Here is a 20498-nt window from a genome sequence, read left to right on the forward strand (position 1 = left end):
CTTTAAGTACAAGGATCTGTGGGATTTTGAGAGAGATTTTCAATAATGGTTTGCTAAAGGCAGTTTTACAAATCTCTGGTAATACGACATCTTCGAGTGAATTAGAGAAAATGGACCAAATTTCCTAGGCCATTGGGGATTGGTCCTTAATAAATTTTCGGACCTATCTCGCGAGGGGATGCTTTTAAATGGTGCTTATTAGGTGAGATTCTGAAATTGAAGAGCACTTATCAAAAACCACACACAGGCTTTCATGTGGTGACACAGATGGAAGACCGGTATGCCTGACTAATGCAGCCATCTGAATTTCAAATTTAATTTGTTCAGTCTTTATGTTTAAAAAATATGCAAGATGTTTACAAAGCATAATTTCAGGAGAAATATGCGATTGATGCAGTCAGGAGACTGGAGATCTTTCCTCCGTTTGAAGAGTTCTTTAGAGAGGTTAGGAGCATTGCTTAAGCATTGTGAAAAAATAAGTTAATTTAGCAACTTTTACCTTTTTGTGATACCCCTTAGACATATTTATAAACAAAACTTTTAAATCACGGTCATACGCTTTGAGCAACTTAAATTCAATCTGATGCAGCTCTAATTTCATGTGAATTAGAGAGTCAAGGGTTTGTTTTCCTTTTTTACAATAAATATCCAATCAGTACAAATGAAGCTATGCAATTTTAAAGACTTCAAGTAAGTTGTGTACAATTGTTACTGAAGCTCTGCGTTGGTGTTAATTGCGAGCTGTCAATGCTGCAGTGGGACATGCAGATCCTGCACAACCAAATGTCATTAGCTATCGCTGTGGCACGATGAGCCAGGTTTGCTGGAACTTCGCATTGGCAAGCAGCCAGATAATGTGCAAACAGGCATGTTTGCATTCGCGAAGAGTTCAACATTTCAGTATTTCTCTTGTTTTTCTGATACATCAAGGGTCAGGGGTCTAAGGGGCACCTCTTGTGGGTCAGAAAGTAATTCCAACAGAGATCAGCAGGGCTCAGACAGGTTCAGTTGCAGGTCCAGGCAGCAGGTCCACTGGGCAGTGGCAGGGAGGCTGCTGGAGCTTGTCATGTCCCTCTAGCCCAGAGCAGGAGGTCAGTCCATCCAGCTGACCCTTGGAGTCACTGCAACCTGGGATGAAAGGTGCAGGTCCAGTCTTCCATCTCAGCAAGCAGGACAGCAGGCACTAGGGCAGCAGAGTAACAGGACAGGAAGGCAGCAGTCCTTCTGGCAGCAAAACACAAATGCAGTCCTTTGAAGTCCTTGAAGTTTCCTGCCTCCCTGCGCTGCCTCCAAGCTGGCTACATGAATAATAAAGTGGTGACATGTCCTTTGTGTGAAATCATGGCACAACCTATTCAGTTGCAAGTGGGGCTGTGCCCAGCTCTGCCCCCTCATCCTGCCAGTTGATGGCCCATCCAGGCACATGTAATACCTCTATTGTGGGGCAGTGTGGGAGGAATAAACAAAGGCCAACTGCCAACTACACCGAGTCATGAGACTCAGAAACAAGATGCAGACACCCAATGGTTAGGGGAGAAAAATACCAACATTCTAAAAGTGTTGTTTAAATTTTTTTAACTTAAATCTGACTTTACCATTGAAGATGATTTTTAATTACAATTTCTCAGACACCAAGCATAACATTCCAATCTGTTACCAATTGAAAGTTATAATGTATTAAATTTAATAAGCCAATCCAATGTTATCCTATGGGAGAGGTAGGCCTTGCAGTAGTGCAATCTTTTTTTAGAGTTTTCACTACCAGGATATGTAAAAGTTAAAAGTGCATGTCCAACCTTTGATATGTGCTGTGTAGTACCTATCATAGTGGTGAATTTTCAGTATTATGCAGTGTGAGGCCTGAGATGTTTAAAAGGGTTACTTTAGTGGGTGGCACAAAAGGTGCTGCATTCCCACTAACAGTGTTTCATTTACGGACCTTGTGTACATGTAGTACCACTTTACCAGGGACTTACAAGTAACCTAAGGGCCTCATTTACGAGGTCATTGCGCTGCCAGTGCGTCACTTTTTTTGAAGCACCAGCAGCGCAGTGCACCTGCCCATATTTACAAGGCCATGTTTAGTCACTCTGCACAACTTTTCACAGCCTTGTAAATATTAGCCTCTTTTACGCATTACTCTGTATGAAAGGGATGTCCCATTGGTGTTGCTGTTGGTGTTTCCAAGCAACATCCATGGAATCTGATACAAAGTTTTGTAAATCTGGGAATGTGTCAGAATCTTATGCCTTTGCAGGGGAGGCGTAAGAGTGGCACAACGGGGAGAAATAATTTTATTTCGCCTCCTTTCTCTCCTTCTTTCTGTGCATAGAAAGAGGAAAATGCCATCAAATCTTTATGCAATAGTGCTAATCCTCAAGTACAGTCTCCTCACTCTCCAACCACTTGCTGTAAATTCTCCAATCAGATATAACTGCTTATTTGAAAGATAAACACTTGACTCGCCCCGCCCATTTTACAAAAAACTTCTCGTTATCATACTATATGCTCATGAGTATGACTATTGTCTACAGCATCTGTCTGTTAAGGTTTATTTTTCTATGCAAACCTAATTTTAGAGATTGGATCCATATTTATTTTACATTTTGTGACTAAATTAAGTAATACAATTGTATACTTCTACATTTATTTAAATGATATAACCTGCACTCATACATTGATCCCTGCCCTATTTTAGCAAATTAAGCAGTCACATATAACAAAAAACACTAACTCCAAAAGTAAAAATATGATAACATATGCTAGAAATCTCATCCTGCTTTTTAACTAGCCATGCTGTCTACCTGCTCAGCTGTTGGTTTGGAAATCATGTAAGTCAGCATGGAGAGTGACTAGAAGCCCAATTTTGTGTCATTCACTGGCATCTCTATCACTCCCCCCAAAGACAAGTTAACACTGGCACCTCTTTCACAAAGAAACTTGCATTCCAGTAGTCAGATAATAAACAAGGGGCACCCAGCTGCCTTAAGCACCGTAAAAGTCATAACCCACCTTTTGCTAAACTTTAAAGTAAATGATAGTCATCATTGTATGTACGCTAGTTTTGTTGGAACTTGCAGGATTAAATCAAGGCACTGCAATTTAATTATGCATTATCTTATTGCATACAATAGACAATTGTTTTATTTACATGTTTTGTTTCTCAATCAAGACATAAATTTCCTAAACACATGTAAAGCACTGGAATGCGCACAACGGTATACACCCTGCGGCAATCTGCAGTCCATGGGCAGCACCCATGAGCACGCTCTGTCAGTGTGAAATGCATCTATTGTTATTAGCAAATGTGTCATATTAATGCAGCTAAGGGGCAAGTAGGTTCAAAAACCTGAAGTAAGGTTCAAAAGAGAAAAAACACACAATCTGTACGTTCTTCGAGCTAAAACAATGTCCCCTTCTTTCTTTAACTTTATAAATTTTTATACTCGTTGCCGATATATGTTGTGAAAAGAAGGTCACAACTGAGAATCCCAACAAACTGACTCGCCCTTCCATGCTCCCCAAGGTTGTTAAACTGAGTGCCATTAACTTAGGTAACATTAACTGTGTGTAAATTAATGTAAAATTAAAACAGAGAAACCACATTCGAGGAAGTCAAATGATGGAAAACCTCTTTTGAAGATAGACAATATTAAGGAAATATTAGAAAATCGAAAATTAAAGAAAACATTTGAAAGGAAGGACACTTTTAAGAAAAATTCCAGATTACATTCAACTTGGTTGGAGTTTAGGACTGCTGTGGGGTTTTGGGTTAAGGGATGAGTAGTGTTTAGGATCATGAGGAGTTTTAGGGGGCAGGAATAATTGGAGTTCGGGCATAGAAAAGGGTTTTTTGGGTTCAGAAATGGGTGGAGTGTAGGGGTGGTGAGTTTTTTTTAAGGGTTCATGGATGTATGGTTTTTAGTTGTGTGAGGTCTTTATAGGTTTCAGGGATGGGTGGAGTGCAAGGTTGCTGAGGGGTTTTAGGGTTCATGGATGGGAGGAGTTTAGGGCTGGTGAAGTTTTGAAAAGTTCAAATATGGGTAGGGGCTGAGATGGTGAAGAATTTTGAGGGTTCAGAATGGGGTGGAGTTTAGGTTGGTGATGGGTTTTAAGGATTCAGAGATGGGTGAAGTTTACATGTAGAAAGGGGTTTAAGGGTTTAGGGATGGGTATTTTAAGATGATGAGGAGTTCCTAAGGGTCATGGATGGCTGGTGTTTAAGGGAGGTGAGGGTTATTTTAGGGTTCATGAATCAGTAGAGTTTGGGTGTGCTGAGATGCTTTAACAGATATGTGGGGTTGAAGTTGAAGTTGAAGTTAAGGGACTTGTAAAGCGGTCGATCACCGTGGGGTTTCTTGGCGCTGAGGACAGAAGAGCCGCTAAAGCAGAAAGGGTAGGTTGAGCTGGGAAGGCTCGGGTGAACAGAAAAGTTTTGAGGGCTTTGCGGAAGTCAGCGTAAACTGGAATGGACCTTACGGTGATAGGAAGGGCATTCCAGAAGAACGGCGCCAGGAAGGAGAACTTTAGTCCCCGAGTTTTCTTCTTCCTGAAGTGGGGCACGCACAGTGAAGTTTAGGAGGAAGAGCGTAACTCTCTACAGGGGACGTAAGGTTTGATTTTTGCATTGATGAAGGCTGGTGCAGTGCTGGCCAGAGCCTGGAAAGTCAAACAGCCCATCTTGTAGTGAGAGAGTTCAACAATGGGAAGCCAGTGCAGTGCTTTTAGCAGAGGGGTAACATGGTGAGATTTGGGGAGTTTGTAAATTAATCAGGCAGCCTGATTTTGAATAAGCTGAAGGCGCTGAAGATCATAGACAGGGGTGCGCTGAAGATCATAGACAGGGGTGCCTGAATACAGTACATTGCCGTAGTCAAGCCGTGAGGTGACCATGGCCATGAGAATAAGTTTGAGGCCAGTGAAAGAAAAAAAACGTGAAATCTTACGAGTGTCAGGAAGCATGCAGAGACCACAGAACTGATCTGCGAGCGCATTGTAAGCTCAGAGTTGACTTTGATACCCAGGGTTTTTACTGAGGAGGAGGGGGAAGGAAGAGACCAAAGAGAGGGAGGCCAGAAAATAGGGGTCCAGGGCCTGGAGCAGCCACCCGTAAGAACCAGTTCGGTCTTGTCGGGGTTTAACTTGAGGTGGTTGTAGTTCATCCAGTCACTGATAAAAGTCATGACTGTTTGGAAGTTCCGTATTGAGGCAGGCAGTGAGGAAAGGGTGAAGATCAGCTGGAGGTCATCGGCATAGTTAAATACTGAGACCGCCATCTGTTGAAGGGCGGATATAAGGGGGCAAATGTAGAGGTTGAAAAGAAGGGGATAAAGGGAAAACCCTGTGGGACTCCACAGGGAACAATACATATAGGAGCCGAAAACTCTGCAAGCTGAACCGCCTGGGTACGGTTTCCTAGAAAGGAGGTAATCCACGCCAGGGCGAGCCCCCCAATTCCGGCGCCTCTGACACGGTTGAGAAGAATGGAATGGTTGACCGTGTCAAAGGCCGCGGACAAGTCCAGAAGGACCAGCGCTTGGGGGGAGTTGACACCCGCACCTCCTCTGAGCTCATCCAGGACAGAAAGGACGACAGACTCGGTGGAATGAGAGGGGCGGAACCCTGCCTGGTGGGGCGCTAAATAGTGACTTTCCTCAATGAAGTTACTGAGGACTTTGGTGACATGGCATTCTAGGATTTTGCCCAGGAAAGGAAGAAGGGAAATGGGACGGTAATTAGAGGGAGAAGAGGGATAAGCACCTGGTTTCTTAAGGATGGGGATGATTTTAGCTGATTTGTTTACGTCGGGGACAATTCCCTGCATAAGGGAGTTATTCAGAAAGGTTAAAGGAGGCTGTGGGCAAGCGGTAAAGATTTCTTTCAGTATATAGGCCTGGCAGGTGTCCACCGGCGAACCAGATTTGACCTTAGTCAGCAAAATAAGGAAAGCTTCCTTGGAAACCGGAGGAAATTGATCTAGATGAGAGGAGTTAGGCAGGGATTGGGGGCTTTGAAAGGAAAGGAGGGAGGTGGGAAGTTGGCCTTAATGGTGGCGATTTTCTCAATGAAATAGTCGTTGAGGGAGTTACAGAGGGATTGTGAGGGGACCGGTTTAAGAGTGGCTCTGTCAGAGGAGGCTAATTCGTGGACTATATTGAAGATTTCCTTAGGTTTATTCTCGGCCAGAAGGATCATGGAGGAGAAATATTCAGATTTTATGTGAAGAATAGCTTTTTTATATTCCTGAAGTAAGGTGGTATACTGTAATTTTAGTGCAGGGCAGTAGTCGCTCCTCCAAAGCGCCTTAGTGCGAGTTTTTTTTATTTTAACTCCAGATTAAACCATCTGTTGGCCTCATGGGCTCGATGTGTTCTGACGCGTTTGAGAGGTGCGACTTGGTCGCATGCTGCAGAGAGCCAACTATTTATGGTAGTAACCTGGAAGTGAGGGGAGAGGCCATCAAGATCAGGCGGCAGAACTGATAAGGAGGAGCAAAGGGTGGCTAAATCCACCTGGCTCCAGTTGCGAGCCCAGATGTTGCTAGGAAGGGGGGGCTTTGTCGCCAGGCCCTGGTCAAAGGTGAAATAAATAAATGAGTGATCAGACCATGGACAAGGGACAAGGGGAGACTAGAAGGGGGGAGATAAGAGTGTTGGCTGACCAAACTTGATCCAGAATATGGCCAGCGGAGTGTGTAGGGGTATGACAGTGGGAAGTGAAATTCAGGTTGAGAAGCAGCTCTGTGAAGTTCTTGAACATGAGGTTTCCGTGAGGGTCAGTAGGCCAGAAGTTAAAGTCACCTAGGACCAGAACAGTAGAGTTATTGACTATCAGGGTGGACAATAGTTCCTGTACTGCAGGAATGAAGTGAGGCATTGGCTGCGGCGGTCGGTAAAAAAGTGCACAGGTAAGGGGTATTTTGAGAGAGGCGGATCGAACAACCAAGAAGTCCACCGCCTTAATGGGGGGAAATGGCAGTGACTAGAAGTGAAGATTAGAGCGAGCAATCAAGGCAACACCGCCTCCAACTTTCCCCAATGGACGGTCAGAGCGCACAGCATAGTGCGAGCCGGGACGAGCTGCCAAGATATCAGGTAGAGAATCCAATGAGTACCACGTTTCTGTGAGAAACAGAAGATCGGGATTTACTGTTTCAAGGAAAGTAAAGAGCTCGAGGTGGTGTTTAACCACTGACCGAGTGTTAAGGAGGAAAGCGGATAAAGGGGAAACAGCACCAGGAGGCGAGAGGGGCAGAGGAGAGAACACCGGGGAAGTAGGCCTAAGAGAGCTGCCCCAAGGAGCGGCCTTTTGAGGGAAGGAGGTGGTAGGGTAGGGTCGAAGTATACCGAGGTTGCCAATGTGGGTGACAATGGAGGCACTGAGTGACCATGGGCCCTGAAGGGTGCGGAGCTGATCTGGGGTAAAGTTTAGAAAAGAAGCATAGTGGGGTGCCCCTAGCCCCCCATAGTGTGTAGGGTGTAGGGTGTAGTCATAGAAAGGGGTTTTTAGGTTTCAGGAATAGGTGGAGTTAGGGGGTAGTGAGTGATTTCATGCTTGAGGATGGTGGGGTGTTGGGGTAGAAAGGGCTTTAGGCTTCAGGGATGAGTGCCGTTTTGGTATGGCAAGGGATTTTAAGGGCTAAGGATTGATGTTGCTTAGAGGATGTGAGGGGTCAGCGATAGACGGGTTCATGGGTGGTGATGGGTCAGCAAATTGAATGCATTGAAAGTATTTGCATGACAATATAAAATATATAAATATGAAATAATGTCCCCTGAGGAAAAATACTGAAATAAATATCTCCGACAAAACAGTTTCTGAATGTTCTGAAGATTGGCAACCATAGCACTTATACATAAAAATAAGCATTCAAAAGCCAATTTCAACTAAAAAGATATTCTATTAATTGGTTTCTATGAAAAGGTAAATGCCATTCATTCTGAAAACTTACATTAAACAGTTTAGATATAAAGGTTTCTCAGTAAGGGCATACCATAAAATTGCTTTTCTGTGAAATCACATACAACCAATATTAACACTTGGCCTGGGCGGAGTTCACGGAGTTCCATGAGTGCTGAAAAACCTCTGCCACGCTTCGCGGAGTTCGGCAAGCGGCAGAGTGAGGTAAACCGTGCTGCTTGCCTTCTCCAACTTAACGTTGGCGAGCAGCGAGAGAGGAAAAACTCTGCGCTCTACACAGAGAGTGGAGTGGGAAAAACTCTGCAAACTCTGCAAGCAAAGCAGAATTTTATGCCCAGGACTAATTAACACCTGTTATTTCAACGCCTTAGAAATGCCAGGAGAGCAGGTTGAAGCACTATATACAAAAGCAATTGTTATTTTGGATTGTCGTCAAGATTTGCTAGCTGTGAACTATATCAAGATGTGTTGGAGTATCAGCTCCACCCACTATTTAATATGTAACATTTATTTCCATAAATGCTAATGCTAGTTATATTTTCTTTCTTCCAGATAAGTTAAAGGACACAGGGTAAGTTATTATAGTATTAACTTCTAGTAAAATGTTTGATTTTTCTTTCAAAACATTGAAACAAGAAATGCATTTTGGAGAGCAATTTGTCTATTTTGTTTTTAAGCTTTTCAATGAAAGTTATATATGCTTGAGCATTAGGGGTAAAATAAATCATTGGGGACCTAATCACAAAACATTTTTTGCTGAATCTATTACATGTCTTTCATGGTAATTAAGAAAGTATGTGATGCAAACATGTTTTACCACCATAATATGAAATCAGACTTGTTGAGGTGGTAAAGTAGAACACGTATATTTCGAGATGATTGTTGTATTGCAATTTGTTGTGGTGGTGATGTGTTGCTGCATTTCTTTTGCTGCATAATTACATTAGTTTGTTGTGGTTTACTGCAGTTGCTGTGTTGCATTTTCTTTTTCATGTTTATTGCTGTGCTGTGTTATTTTTGTGTTGTTATTGATCGTTGTTATATGTGTTGGACCTCGCCGTTTTTGCAGGTTTATTCCTAAATCTTTTGCCTTCTTCCTTCTATTTTGTCGGACCTGTTCAAATTGGTTTTAGGACTCTGGACACTTTACCACTGCTAACCAGTGCTAAAGTGCTTATGCTCTCTGTCTAAATTGTATTGGTAATTGGTTTATTCACCATTGGCATATTTGATTCACTAGTACAGGGGTCTCCAAACCGGTCCTGGAGGGCCGGATCCAAGCCAGATTTTTGGGATATCCCCCATTGAGATACATGTAGTAATTTTAAAAATCTGCTATGGATCCGGCCCTCCAGGACCGGTTTGGAGACCTCTGCTGACTAGTAAGTCCCTATTAAAGTACATAGGGTAACAGAGGGATAGCCTTTTAAGTGTCATTTCCCATTGAGAGCTGATAGAGATTTGAAGTTTGGGGTCTCTGAACTCACAATTCAAAAGTGCATCTTTTGACGAAGTTGTTTTTTTAATTGTGTGTTTGAAAATGCCACTTTTAGAAATTGGGAATTTGCTTGCTTAACCATTCTGTGCCTCTGCTTGTCTGTAGAATCCACATCTACGTTAGGTTGACAGTAGGGCTCTTGTGCACTCACTCTATACAGTCACGCAAAGGGAGCTGAGGTGTGCCTTGCATATCCTGTTGGGCCATCACCAGGCTGATGGGCCTTCCTGAGCTAGTGTGGTGGGAGGAGTTGTCAATGACACCTGAATAGGGCTAGCCTGTTCTCACATAAAGCTGTCTCAGCGCCCTATAGTTTGTCTAGAGCCAGGTCAGGGAAAGGCAGGGTCTTCTGTGTTACAAAGACTTTCCTTTGAAGTTTGCCTACTTCAAAGGCAGACAGGGGTATAGGTTGCACCTCTGACACTCTCAAATCAAAACACTTCTGGACTAAAGGACATTCTGCCAGGAAAAAGAGCTGAATACTGTAGGAGGGACTGACACTCTGTCTGCTGCCTTGTTGTGTGGGTCTGCTGCTTGCTGCCTCTATCCTAGGAGTGAAAGGACTGGACTTTGCTTTCTACATCCTGCTTCCAAGGTTCTACAAGAGCTTGTGCATGCTTGCCTCTTGTTAAGAAGTCTCAGGGCCATCAAGAACTCCACCTACCGGCGCCTGGGCTCTTCTGCTGAAAGCCCTGACTTGCCAGGTGGTGCCAAATCCAGTTCCTGGGCCCCTGGAATTGCAAACTGGTGAGAAAATCCATGCATCATCTCTCTGCATCCGTAATCTCGAAACAGCCCGCAATGCGGCTAAAAAATCAACACATTGCCGCTGGGTGGCTGAAGAATTGACGCAGTGCCTGCAATGTAGCTGAAAATCACCTCAGCCAGAGTCCCAAACACCGTGTTACCCACTTCTTTGGCACCCACCCTGCAGTCCCTGCTTCGCGGCTATGAATTCGGCTCAGCGCCTGCTTTGCCGACGCCGCATCAACACAACATACCTGGATTTTTATATGCATCATACTTTGACGCTGCCCAGAAGTAAGGAACCAAGGTTCCATGCTTGGAGATCGATGCATCACCTCCCCTTCTAGTAAGAAACAGATTCATCCCCTCCCCTGACATAAGGAACCAACACATCAGCTCCCCTGCGTAGCAGTAAGGCACCACACATCATCTCCCCTGGCCATAAGGAACCAATGCAACTCCTCCCCTGGGAATAAGGCACCAACTCATCACTTTGTTTTTCCGGCGCCTCACATCCCTTGCGCTTGTTTCATGTTTGATTTTAACACATCCCAGGTACTTTGTGCTAAAAATGATGCATCCATAGGTTCCTAAGGTCTACATTTGCTTAACCTTTTAAAAGTGATATTTTTACATGTATATGTTGGATTTATGATGTTTTAGTCTTTTTTTATTCAGATATATATTGGCTATTTTTATAAAGTGGTGTGAACTCCTTTTGCAGTGTTTTCACTGTCCTACTGTGTGTGGGTGCAAATGTTTTACACATTGCCTCTGAAATAAGCCTGACTGCTCATGTCAGGCTACCAAGAGGGTGAGCAGGGGCTAGCGTAGCTGTATGATCTCCTTACCCTGACTAGAGTGACACTCCCTACTTGGACAAGTTACTTACCGATTGCCAAATAGAGACCGCATTTCTAATAGTATGTTATTATTTTGTATTTTATTGTACTCTGTAGCTACTTTAGTGATGTCAACAAATACGTCCACATCATCATCCAAAATCAGTACATTCTTTTAACATTCCAGTGTCGAACAACCTTTTAACATGTAAGGTGATAAAATACCATTGCTCTATCTATTTATTTAAGAAACCATTTATCCAAAAACTTTTATGGAGATTGGTCTTCAATTAGCACCTAAAGAGCTCAGTTAACGTTATATGACCCTAAATGTCTATAGGTGCATCCAACTGACCTTGTTTTCAACATATTAGATTAAATTGACTCTTCTTCAAGTTTGATGTCTTGTAGTGAATTACATAATGGGATGTAACATACTCTATGCTCATGTAACAGTCTCCAAGAAATGTAATGTAGAGCTTGTGAACGTACACTTCTACTAATCAGAAATATATCTCTAAGGTAACAATATTTATGTTTTTAGTTCTCAGTTCTCACTGGTCGGAGCATTTGCTTGTTCATTTATTTCTGAAGTGGAAAGATGAGGCTGGTCACTTCGCTTATGGCAAGTGGATAAGGTAGTGCAATTCTAATGAAATATAGCTTTACAGTCCACTGTTGAGGTCTATAACGGGTGTTAGAGGCACTGGAGAAGACCAATAACAAGGGTATTTAACAACCTGGATAGCCTGAGGCCTCTGAGGGAGGAATATTACGGAATATTGGAGCTGAAGGCTTATACCAGCCCTAAGGACCTTGACCTTCTTCATTGTCTTCACTGACGCCCCCAACAATACAATATTCTAATAAACAATTAAAGTAGTACGGTTCTCAGTTGATAGGGCTGTAAGAAATATATGTTATATCAGCTATCCCAGAGTGAAAGGAGGTGGTAGTTCATTTATAAGTAGGTAATAGGATAGGATAGTTCTTGAGTGAAGGATAAAGTCATTAAATGGCTAAGGCAGTTGAATTTTAAAAGGGTTAAAGAGTAAGGAAATTCAGACCACATGTATGTAGCTTTTTCTCAGTTGCAAATGGTCCAATTTGCAGAATCGGGCCAATTGTGACTGGTTAAAAAGCATTTTTTAATATACCAAACCCTATTTTGCAATTCGGTAACCTATGGGTTAGCGATTTATTATTAGGAAGGAACTTGTTATCGGCGTCCCTTCCTAATAGTAACTTGGGGTGGTATGTATGAATGTTTAGTGACTTAAATACGGTCACCAAACATTTGCTTTTTACTTCCAAATTCAATATGGTGCTAACCCATTCGTAACAGTAATGATGCCCCCAAGGGACCTCTATCCTTTTGGGAACATATGCGAAAACGTTTTTAAGAGCGGCAGTGGTCTTACGGACCACTGCCTCCTCTTAAAAAATTAAAAGATATTTTTTTTTAAAGGCATCCCTTTTTCCTTTCCCGTTACTTTATTTAAAAGCAGACACTCATGGTCGTCTGCTGTTCCAAGCAGGCAACAATCCTGTGTTTTTAGCGATTCCCAATGGGTCGCAAAATGTGACCAACCTCATGAACATTATTGAGGTAGGTTAATTGAGACCCCTTCACAAATCGTTAAATGCATCAAAGACACATTAGTACATATGTGTTTGTGATTTCCTAATAGCGAATCGTGAGCAATTCACTACTAGCAATTCGCAAATGGAAATCTTAGTTCATGTCCCTACATCTCTCAAATCACATGTCGACTGAATCCTTGCCTGTGACCTTGTACAGTGCTCTGCTGCCTTTGGCTAGGTTTTTTCAATTGAAATATCACATACATACTTTTTTTTAGGATTTCTTAGTGTCATTACCATACACATAGAACTGGACCAGGGTTTGATGAAGTAGAATGGCCAGGGGTTGCATGCAGATGTTAAATAGGAACAAAGACTTTATTTATGGCTGATGGGCACCACTGCTGATCATCGCTGCTTTGGAAATGTATGGATGTAGGATTCTGTGACGTAATGATTTCATTAAGCTCAGGCCTGTGCCTGAGAGACTTACCTCTGTGAGCATGTGTAGAAGTATGGAGTGATTGATAGCATCAAATGCCGCAGTTTTATAGAACAATTCCCCAGTACTAACTCAGTCTGCCAAATCTCAGCATATCATCTACCTTAGAGGTAGTAACTAACTCTCAGCTATAATCCTGTCTGAAATGAATCAACAATGCCAGCATTTTCCATACCTTCCTGAAGCTGACCACATTTTCTGAGTTATATCAAAAGGGGAATGGAATTGAAGTTATTAAGGCGTGTTGGTGAAAGAAATTTTTTCAGCAGAGGTTTAATAGTGTCTGATTTCTAAGACATAGGGGCCATCCCACTGCTCTAAGAGCTGTTGACCAAGGCACACAACTGGATCACCAAACGTGGGGTTTATTCATCTGATGAACTGCCAATATTGTTCAGTTCTCATTAGAAAACAGTTATAACAGATTAACCCGCTCTGGGTGAATTATTATGTAAAAGTGTGAGGAATTACCACTCTAGCAGGATAAATAGAGTACATATTTTATGTCTACCAAGTGTTTGAAAGTTTGGGTCAGTTCTCTTTTCCCTTGCTGAATAGGAAAGGCAGTTAAGTTATTTATGGTTAAACAAGTGAGGCAGTTTATTTTGTTTATTTTAAAACAGAAATAGGGTATTAGGACGTGATCAGAAAGCTGTGCTGAAGTCAAGGTTAAATGGGCATCCACTTCTCCCTTAAGCAAGCCTTGGTAAAGCCAATCGATCGATCGAGCCATTTAATAAGCTACATTTCTTCTTCATTGATTGGGCTGCGTATATCTGTGATTGAATAGATGGCCAAATGGGTGGATGTGAGAATGTGCTAACAGTTATGTGGATAAATGAGTGCATGGACGTGTGAATGAAATAGACGAATACTCTCCATCTATTCTTATTCCACAGGATGGCTAGTTGAAGTTAAAGATGCTAAGGCACAGGTCCAGAGGAACATATCTTTAATAAGGTACAGTGCACATGAGACAATCAACATACTCAGCACTGTTAAAAAAGATAGAACACACTGTAGATTAATAAAGTCTCCCAAAGTCACCCCAACTATTTCCCAAAATTACTGGGAAGAGTGGAAATAAAATTATGACATTATGCTAATTATGAATCAGATGATGATGCAGCAAAGAATGTTGAACCAACTCTTTTTCTCTCTTGAGGAACATGCACCTAGTGCTTCCTTGAAGTACAGTTAGTTGAGTACAAAACTTGCCGTATTGAAAGTTGGACCCCATCATTGAAGGGTATTGAGATACCAGACGTCAGAAATTGAAAGCAAACGGACCCCAGTTGACGCGGTAAACAAGGAAACACCCATATACAAAAGGTCATTTTATCTAGATACCTAACAAACTGGTCCGAATCAAAATAATTAAAACAAAGAACAAAAGAGCATTTGGGGTACTCAAATAAACAGTGTTTATGTACCATCAGCTCTGGATGCCATCGAAAGACACGGTGATACTAAACATTGATCAGTAGACATTAAGTGCTAATGAAACTGGCAGAGTTGAAACACCAAACTGCTCACAGAACATCAATAGTGTGCATTTTGCCTACCAATACGGAGCCGTTTCCATTAGTTGAACTCTGAAATTCCTTCAAAAGAGATAACGCAACAGCAAGTATTCACATGGGTATATCTACCTACAGCTGGTCTCGATAACAAAATACTCTTGTTATTTTCATGGTAAAGCTAATCAGCAACTCATTTATTGATGGCTATATAAGATGAAAAATATTATGACTTCTAAGGAACTATTCTCCAAACCTGTGGGATTAGAGGATACATGTCTGATTATCCAGGGAGTACTACATTTTTGGCTATAGCATGATACCTCGACCCCTGAGAAACCTGAATTCAAAAGAAATCTCTAATTGTGGAGAAGCTATCTATTTCTGTTATTGGGTTTATTCTTTTTTTGTATCTTTTTCACTTTGTTAAACAGAATTGTATTCAACCTCTTGCGCTTCAATAAAAAAAGGCACTCTACAGGATTTGCATTTTACATACAATTTAAAGCAACTATCTTGACACTTCACTTTGAGGGGCACGCATGCTATAGCCAATAATATGAGACATGCATGTACAACCTGTATTCAATACAGCCAGATAATTATGTTACAAGAAGGAAAAAAATTAATACCTAAATGCTCTTCTCTACCGAATACAAAATCATAGGTACATAATTGTGTACAGGTTATTCAATAAAGACAAAAATAAGCCTTAGGTAGTCCCTCGGATACAAAAGGATGTCGAGTCCTCACAGCTTGTATGATAACAAAGGTGGAATGGGTGGCCACTTTCGATGCCTAATTCGGGCTGGTGGTTGTATGTGGAGCCCATTGGCACTTATTTTTGGGGACCGGCAATTATGTTTCCTTATAAGACTCACCCAGAGCAAGAGACTAAATAACACCCAAAGGGGAAAGAAGGAGGAAGAGAAAGACGGAAAAACGGGACAAAAAGAGAAAGCAGGAACCTGCAGGAGTGAGATAAAGGACAGAGAGTGTCTGCTGATAAATTAAAGAGGCATGAGGTGGGATTAAGATTATGATGCCTTAGTGTTCGCCACGCCATGCACCTGCAAGTTTCTGAGGGAAAACCTGGTCTCTAGCATTCATTATTTTACAAATGAAGCACTGGCAAGTATTCCCTCCAGCTTGTCCTGCTTACGATTTAAGAAGCAATATACATATATGTATACGTGCAGCCTAAATTTGTATATACCTGCATTCCGTCTCATAAGAAAACATCAAAATAATGCCAATGAATCCAGGCAGAATGCCAGTAGAATGATATCTAAGGCGTGTACGTTCACCTATACTAAAGGAATCACGATCTGTAGGCAGAACATTATGCCATAGACTATCAACAAGAGCCATAATCTTGTGAACCCCGGGAGGCCATGTATGGGTCCGCCCGCTCAATCTGCACATAGAAAATTCAAAATGGCAGCAAATCGTAGGCAGTTGGCCCAGTTCCAGGCCCCAACAAGAACACAAACCAAACTAAGAGAAGGCTCAATGTGACATCTAAAGTTACTTCCAACCACGAGGGGCCCTAAACAAGCAAAACACTTGAAGTAAGAAACACAACTATATGTAGGGTGCACGCCAATTTATGCAAGCTGGTGCTTTGAATTCAAATAGACATCCTGGAGCAACAAAGGAATATGCAGATACTTTGAGGAAAATGTTCCAATTTTCTTTATTTTAATTGTACACATATTTGGAATGAATCCCTATATAAGTCAAACACAGGGCAGTGGATGTGAATATCATTAGCCAGGAGGCGCATTGGGTTTTGTTTCAGGATGCATTCTTTATCCATCAAAAAAAAACCCTTCTTATGCATCTCATTCATTGCAGTGGAAGCAGTTTCTAGGAAGCAGAAGATCTCACTCCATGCCAGGAAAGTGAGCGAGAAAACCTCACCTGAAGTCCCTTGATGTATATTTATCGAGCCAAAGCGCCTGGATAACCTATAGGGTGATTTGCCACGCTTTATAAATCCTGATTGATTGGTTGAATGATAAATGATCCGGCGAACAGTTAAGGACTACTGTCCCCAGATCTACGAATGGATACTGAGTTTGTTCACTTTGCTAATTGTAATTTTCTCTTCTTCCATAATCGTTGGACTGAAAGCGTGCATTGCATGCCCCCCCTCCCCCCTCCCCCTTGCGTTAGTCATGTATACTGCTGTGGCAGGAAGTTGAATAGATAAGAAACGCTACTTGTTTGTGCCTGCAGCAGCTACAGGGTAGACAGGACAACAGCAATCTCCTCTGACTAAGAGGTGACCAAAGTTCACAGATATCAAGGTCAAGGCAAGCAACAGGTTTTCTTGTAAATGGAATAAACGTTTCGTTGCCTCTTATTGTTTTCTTTGGTGGTGTGAATTTACCAATAAAAGGTCTCAGAATGTGCGGGTGCGCACAAAACCTGAGCATTTAGAAACTTAGTGGAGCTGTCATTTGAAAAAAGAAACGTATTACTGTAAAGTGTTTCTAAGCAGCAATTTGTCATTTTCCTAGAAGCCATTTCACCCGATTCATCAAATAGGCGTGAAAGCCTGTCGCAGAAATAATGAGCGCCACAGGGAAGAAATGCACTTTTGGAGTCAACGTTTCCTGATGAAGCCCTATATTTCTTTGACAGTACAACATTTTCGTGGAAAAAACACCGACAAAGAGGAGTTTTTTTCTTAAGTGAAAGTATTTGCTCAATGTACTGCTAATTGTATTTGCACATCGGGATGCTGAATTTAAATAGATTTAGTGATGGATTTATGAATAGATTAGTCTTTAAGCACATTGGGTCAGTAACAATGGTAACTATCAGAAGAAATGCAAAGAGCTACTTACAGGGGTGATTGTGAGAATCTCTGCAAATGGCATTTTCAGTATTTTAGTGGTAAATTGTGCAATATTTTAGCACTCCGGTGTCAAATACTAACACTTCTGTGCATAACGACGAACAGATAAATTGAAAACGTACTTGTTTTTAAAAATGCCCCTGTTTTTAGATTTTTAAATCAGAGATCTGTAAAGTGCAGGGTGGAACAATGGGAGGAGCAAGGTCAAAGCAGACAGATTTGAAAGTGCTTCTCCAGTGAATGGTGAGTTTTTTGTGTGGGTTAACGTGAGAACGAGTCAATGGTTACATGAATGAGCAACTAGATGAGTGCATGGACAATGTATTGTTCAGTGACTGCATGGATTAATGAATTAATGAATTAATGAGCCCGTGGAAGAATAATTGAAAAAGTAAGAGTGTGTTTAAAATGGTGGGTGAGCACAAGAATGGATGTGTGAGTTCAAGGTTTGATGCAGACAGGCTAAATCAGTCTTATAGACTGAGGACTGACTCAGACAGCAGTACTGAGTTCCTTAAAATGCGTACAGTTATGGCAGTGCATTTTCCACATCACCGAGAAATCCTTTGGGAATGATTGAATTTACTCTGTCACTGATTTATTCTGAATGCATGTTTATATTTGCCCCAGTGCTCAGTAATCCTTTGTGCTTGTTTACATTTGCAACATTCCTCAGTAATCCCATTTGAATATTCTGAATGTACTTGTTAGACCTGACATCCTTGGTGTGGTATTAACCCCCGCCCCCCAAGCCTTTTTAACTTCATTCCCCTATTTTTACTGAACTTGTTTTTGTTGACATTAGAACTCATGTGCACGTTAAATCTGCTAATCAGCCATAAAGTGCATGTGCTGCCTCCCCTAAACATGGTAAAGTTGGCCTACATCTGATTGGTACATTTAATGTACGTATAAGTCCCTATTATATGGTGCTGCAGGTACACAGAGCCTGTAAATTAGATGCTACAAGTGGGCTGCAGAATCCATTGTGCCAACCACTAAAGTAGCATTGTAAAGATGTCTCATGCTTGCCACTGCAGCCTGTAGTGCAGGTTCTAGCAGCTGTTTTGACCTGCAAAATATACATTTTGTCAGGCCTAAACCTTCCTGTTTAATACTTAGAAGTCACCCCTATATTAGGCCATAGGGCAGGTTGCATGGTATTTAAAAAGTAGGACCAGTGTACTTAAGTTTTACATGTTGCTGGCTGTGTGAGAACAGCTTTGCTATTTGTTGCGAAGGCTTCCGAAGGAAATAAATACTCATCCTTTGCATTGTTAGAGTGGATAGTATTTCAATAGTTCAAATATGCACTGTTAACATTTTTCCCATATATTGGTGCGTATCTTCTCAGTGTGAATTAGACTTCTGGTGCCCTATCTTGTAAGATGGTGCACAGCCCCAATCTCTGTCCTATCACAAACAGAAATCGACTGTCCCAGTGCATGCACAAACTCGCATTTATTTCAAACACCTGATCTCCCATGAGCTACAGAGGGACCAGATGGATTTGGAAGTGGGGCAGGAATACACCACTTGTGAAAGAGTGTAGTGGCCAACTTCACCTGCCTGCCGAGGATTCTTGGAGGGTCCCCGAGGCCCCTGACTCCCTTCCCAAATGTCTTCCTAGGGAAAAGCCCACTCACTGTGCACAACATCGATTGTGACGTGTGTTCCTAGTGAACACGTGTTTGACTCAGTGACCGGTAATAATAAGGCACAGGCATAGGAGAAAGAGTTCTCTTAGTTACATTGAGCCATGACTCCACGCGACAGGGGGAACAGCCTCTTGGACTCTTGAGGGTGAAAATTTACAAAAGGGACCACACAGCTCCTGCAGCCACTACACATTGGCGGGTGGCATATACCTTACCCACTAACATTACAGATAGATGTGTCAAACAGCTGAATATTTGCAAATAGCGACAGCTAGTAGAGGAAAAGACCCAGTCAAATGCTGAATCTCCAGTACCTACATGGTTGTCTGCAATAAGGTCATCCGACAGCCCCTTGTAGTCAGGTGCTGTTCAAACTCCCATTTGCTAACTTGCCCAGTTATTCGCTGTGATGAGCTTTGTCTACTCAAAGTGTTCTTCTTGGAATTCCACAAAACATGTCCTCATATCTATGTGGTGTATCCAAGGCACTGTCTTTGGTGAATTGTTGCTTCCATCCTCTACATTTATTTATGTATTTATTTATTTATTTATTTATTTATTTATTTATTTATTTATTTATTTATTCATAGTCTTATATAAGTGCAGTCTAGGCCCTAAAGAAAGTGAGAGAACACTCCATGATAGTCAAAGGGCGGCTATCAACTGGAAAATGTTGTATCTGCAGCGAGCTGTTAAAGTGGAAAACGGTTTAAAGATTGATTTTGTTGGCTTGACTATATCTGGGTGCTATGTATTACACCTGATAAATTCCTATCCCTGTGAAGTCTGCGTTTATCTGGTACAATAAATATCCAACCTGGACTTGGAATGAAATAAAACAATAGCAGATTGAAGTAAAAAGCAATTGGAAATAACCAGGCATCATCTGTCTTTTTTCTCTTTAAAGGGGCTCCTATGCCAATGGAGATGCATCTACAAAGAAAAATAAGAAAACGTAAGCCTGTTTCTTCTAAATTAGCAACATTAAATTGCACACAAAGGCTATTGTGCGAGTGATCCATTTGAAAATAATATATTGTTTTGTTTTCTTGAAGGACTGAAGGAGACAGGAAAGAAAACGCTAAAATCCAAGTTGGATTCTTCCAGCTGGTAACGGAACAGTTTGTACAAATACACGTTTACACAATGATTTCACCATTAAATCGGATTTTTTAAATGTAGCTTATCAAACACAGTGCAAGAAGCTTTTAGACTTCCAGTCACTGTTAAGTGCCACTTTCTAAATATATATTGTGTGGCACTTTTATATGTACTGGAAATCCTACCTAGCTGGCTAAGGAGGCATCGTTTAGGGGCAACTTATTCGTATATACAAATACGGTTTCCCAAATAGCAAAGAC

The 20498-nt window shown here is 41.7% G+C and overlaps 1 protein-coding gene across 1 annotated transcript in view; it reads left to right on the forward strand.

Annotated features, from left to right (window-relative positions):
• The window catches only part of ABCB11 (ATP binding cassette subfamily B member 11), a 404070-nt gene that overhangs the window by 127361 nt on the left and 256211 nt on the right, over positions 1-20498 (forward strand). The window contains exons 3-5 of the mRNA XM_086948098.1: positions 8473-8491; positions 20045-20092; positions 20193-20247. Coding sequence (XP_086804224.1) covers positions 8473-8491; positions 20045-20092; positions 20193-20247 — 122 coding nt within the window. The remainder of the gene's footprint in view (positions 1-8472; positions 8492-20044; positions 20093-20192; positions 20248-20498) is intronic.

Source organism: Lissotriton vulgaris, unplaced genomic scaffold (assembly GCF_964263255.1).
Source record: "Lissotriton vulgaris unplaced genomic scaffold, aLisVul1.2 SCAFFOLD_1578, whole genome shotgun sequence".
Taxonomy (NCBI): Eukaryota; Metazoa; Chordata; class Amphibia; order Caudata; family Salamandridae; genus Lissotriton; species Lissotriton vulgaris.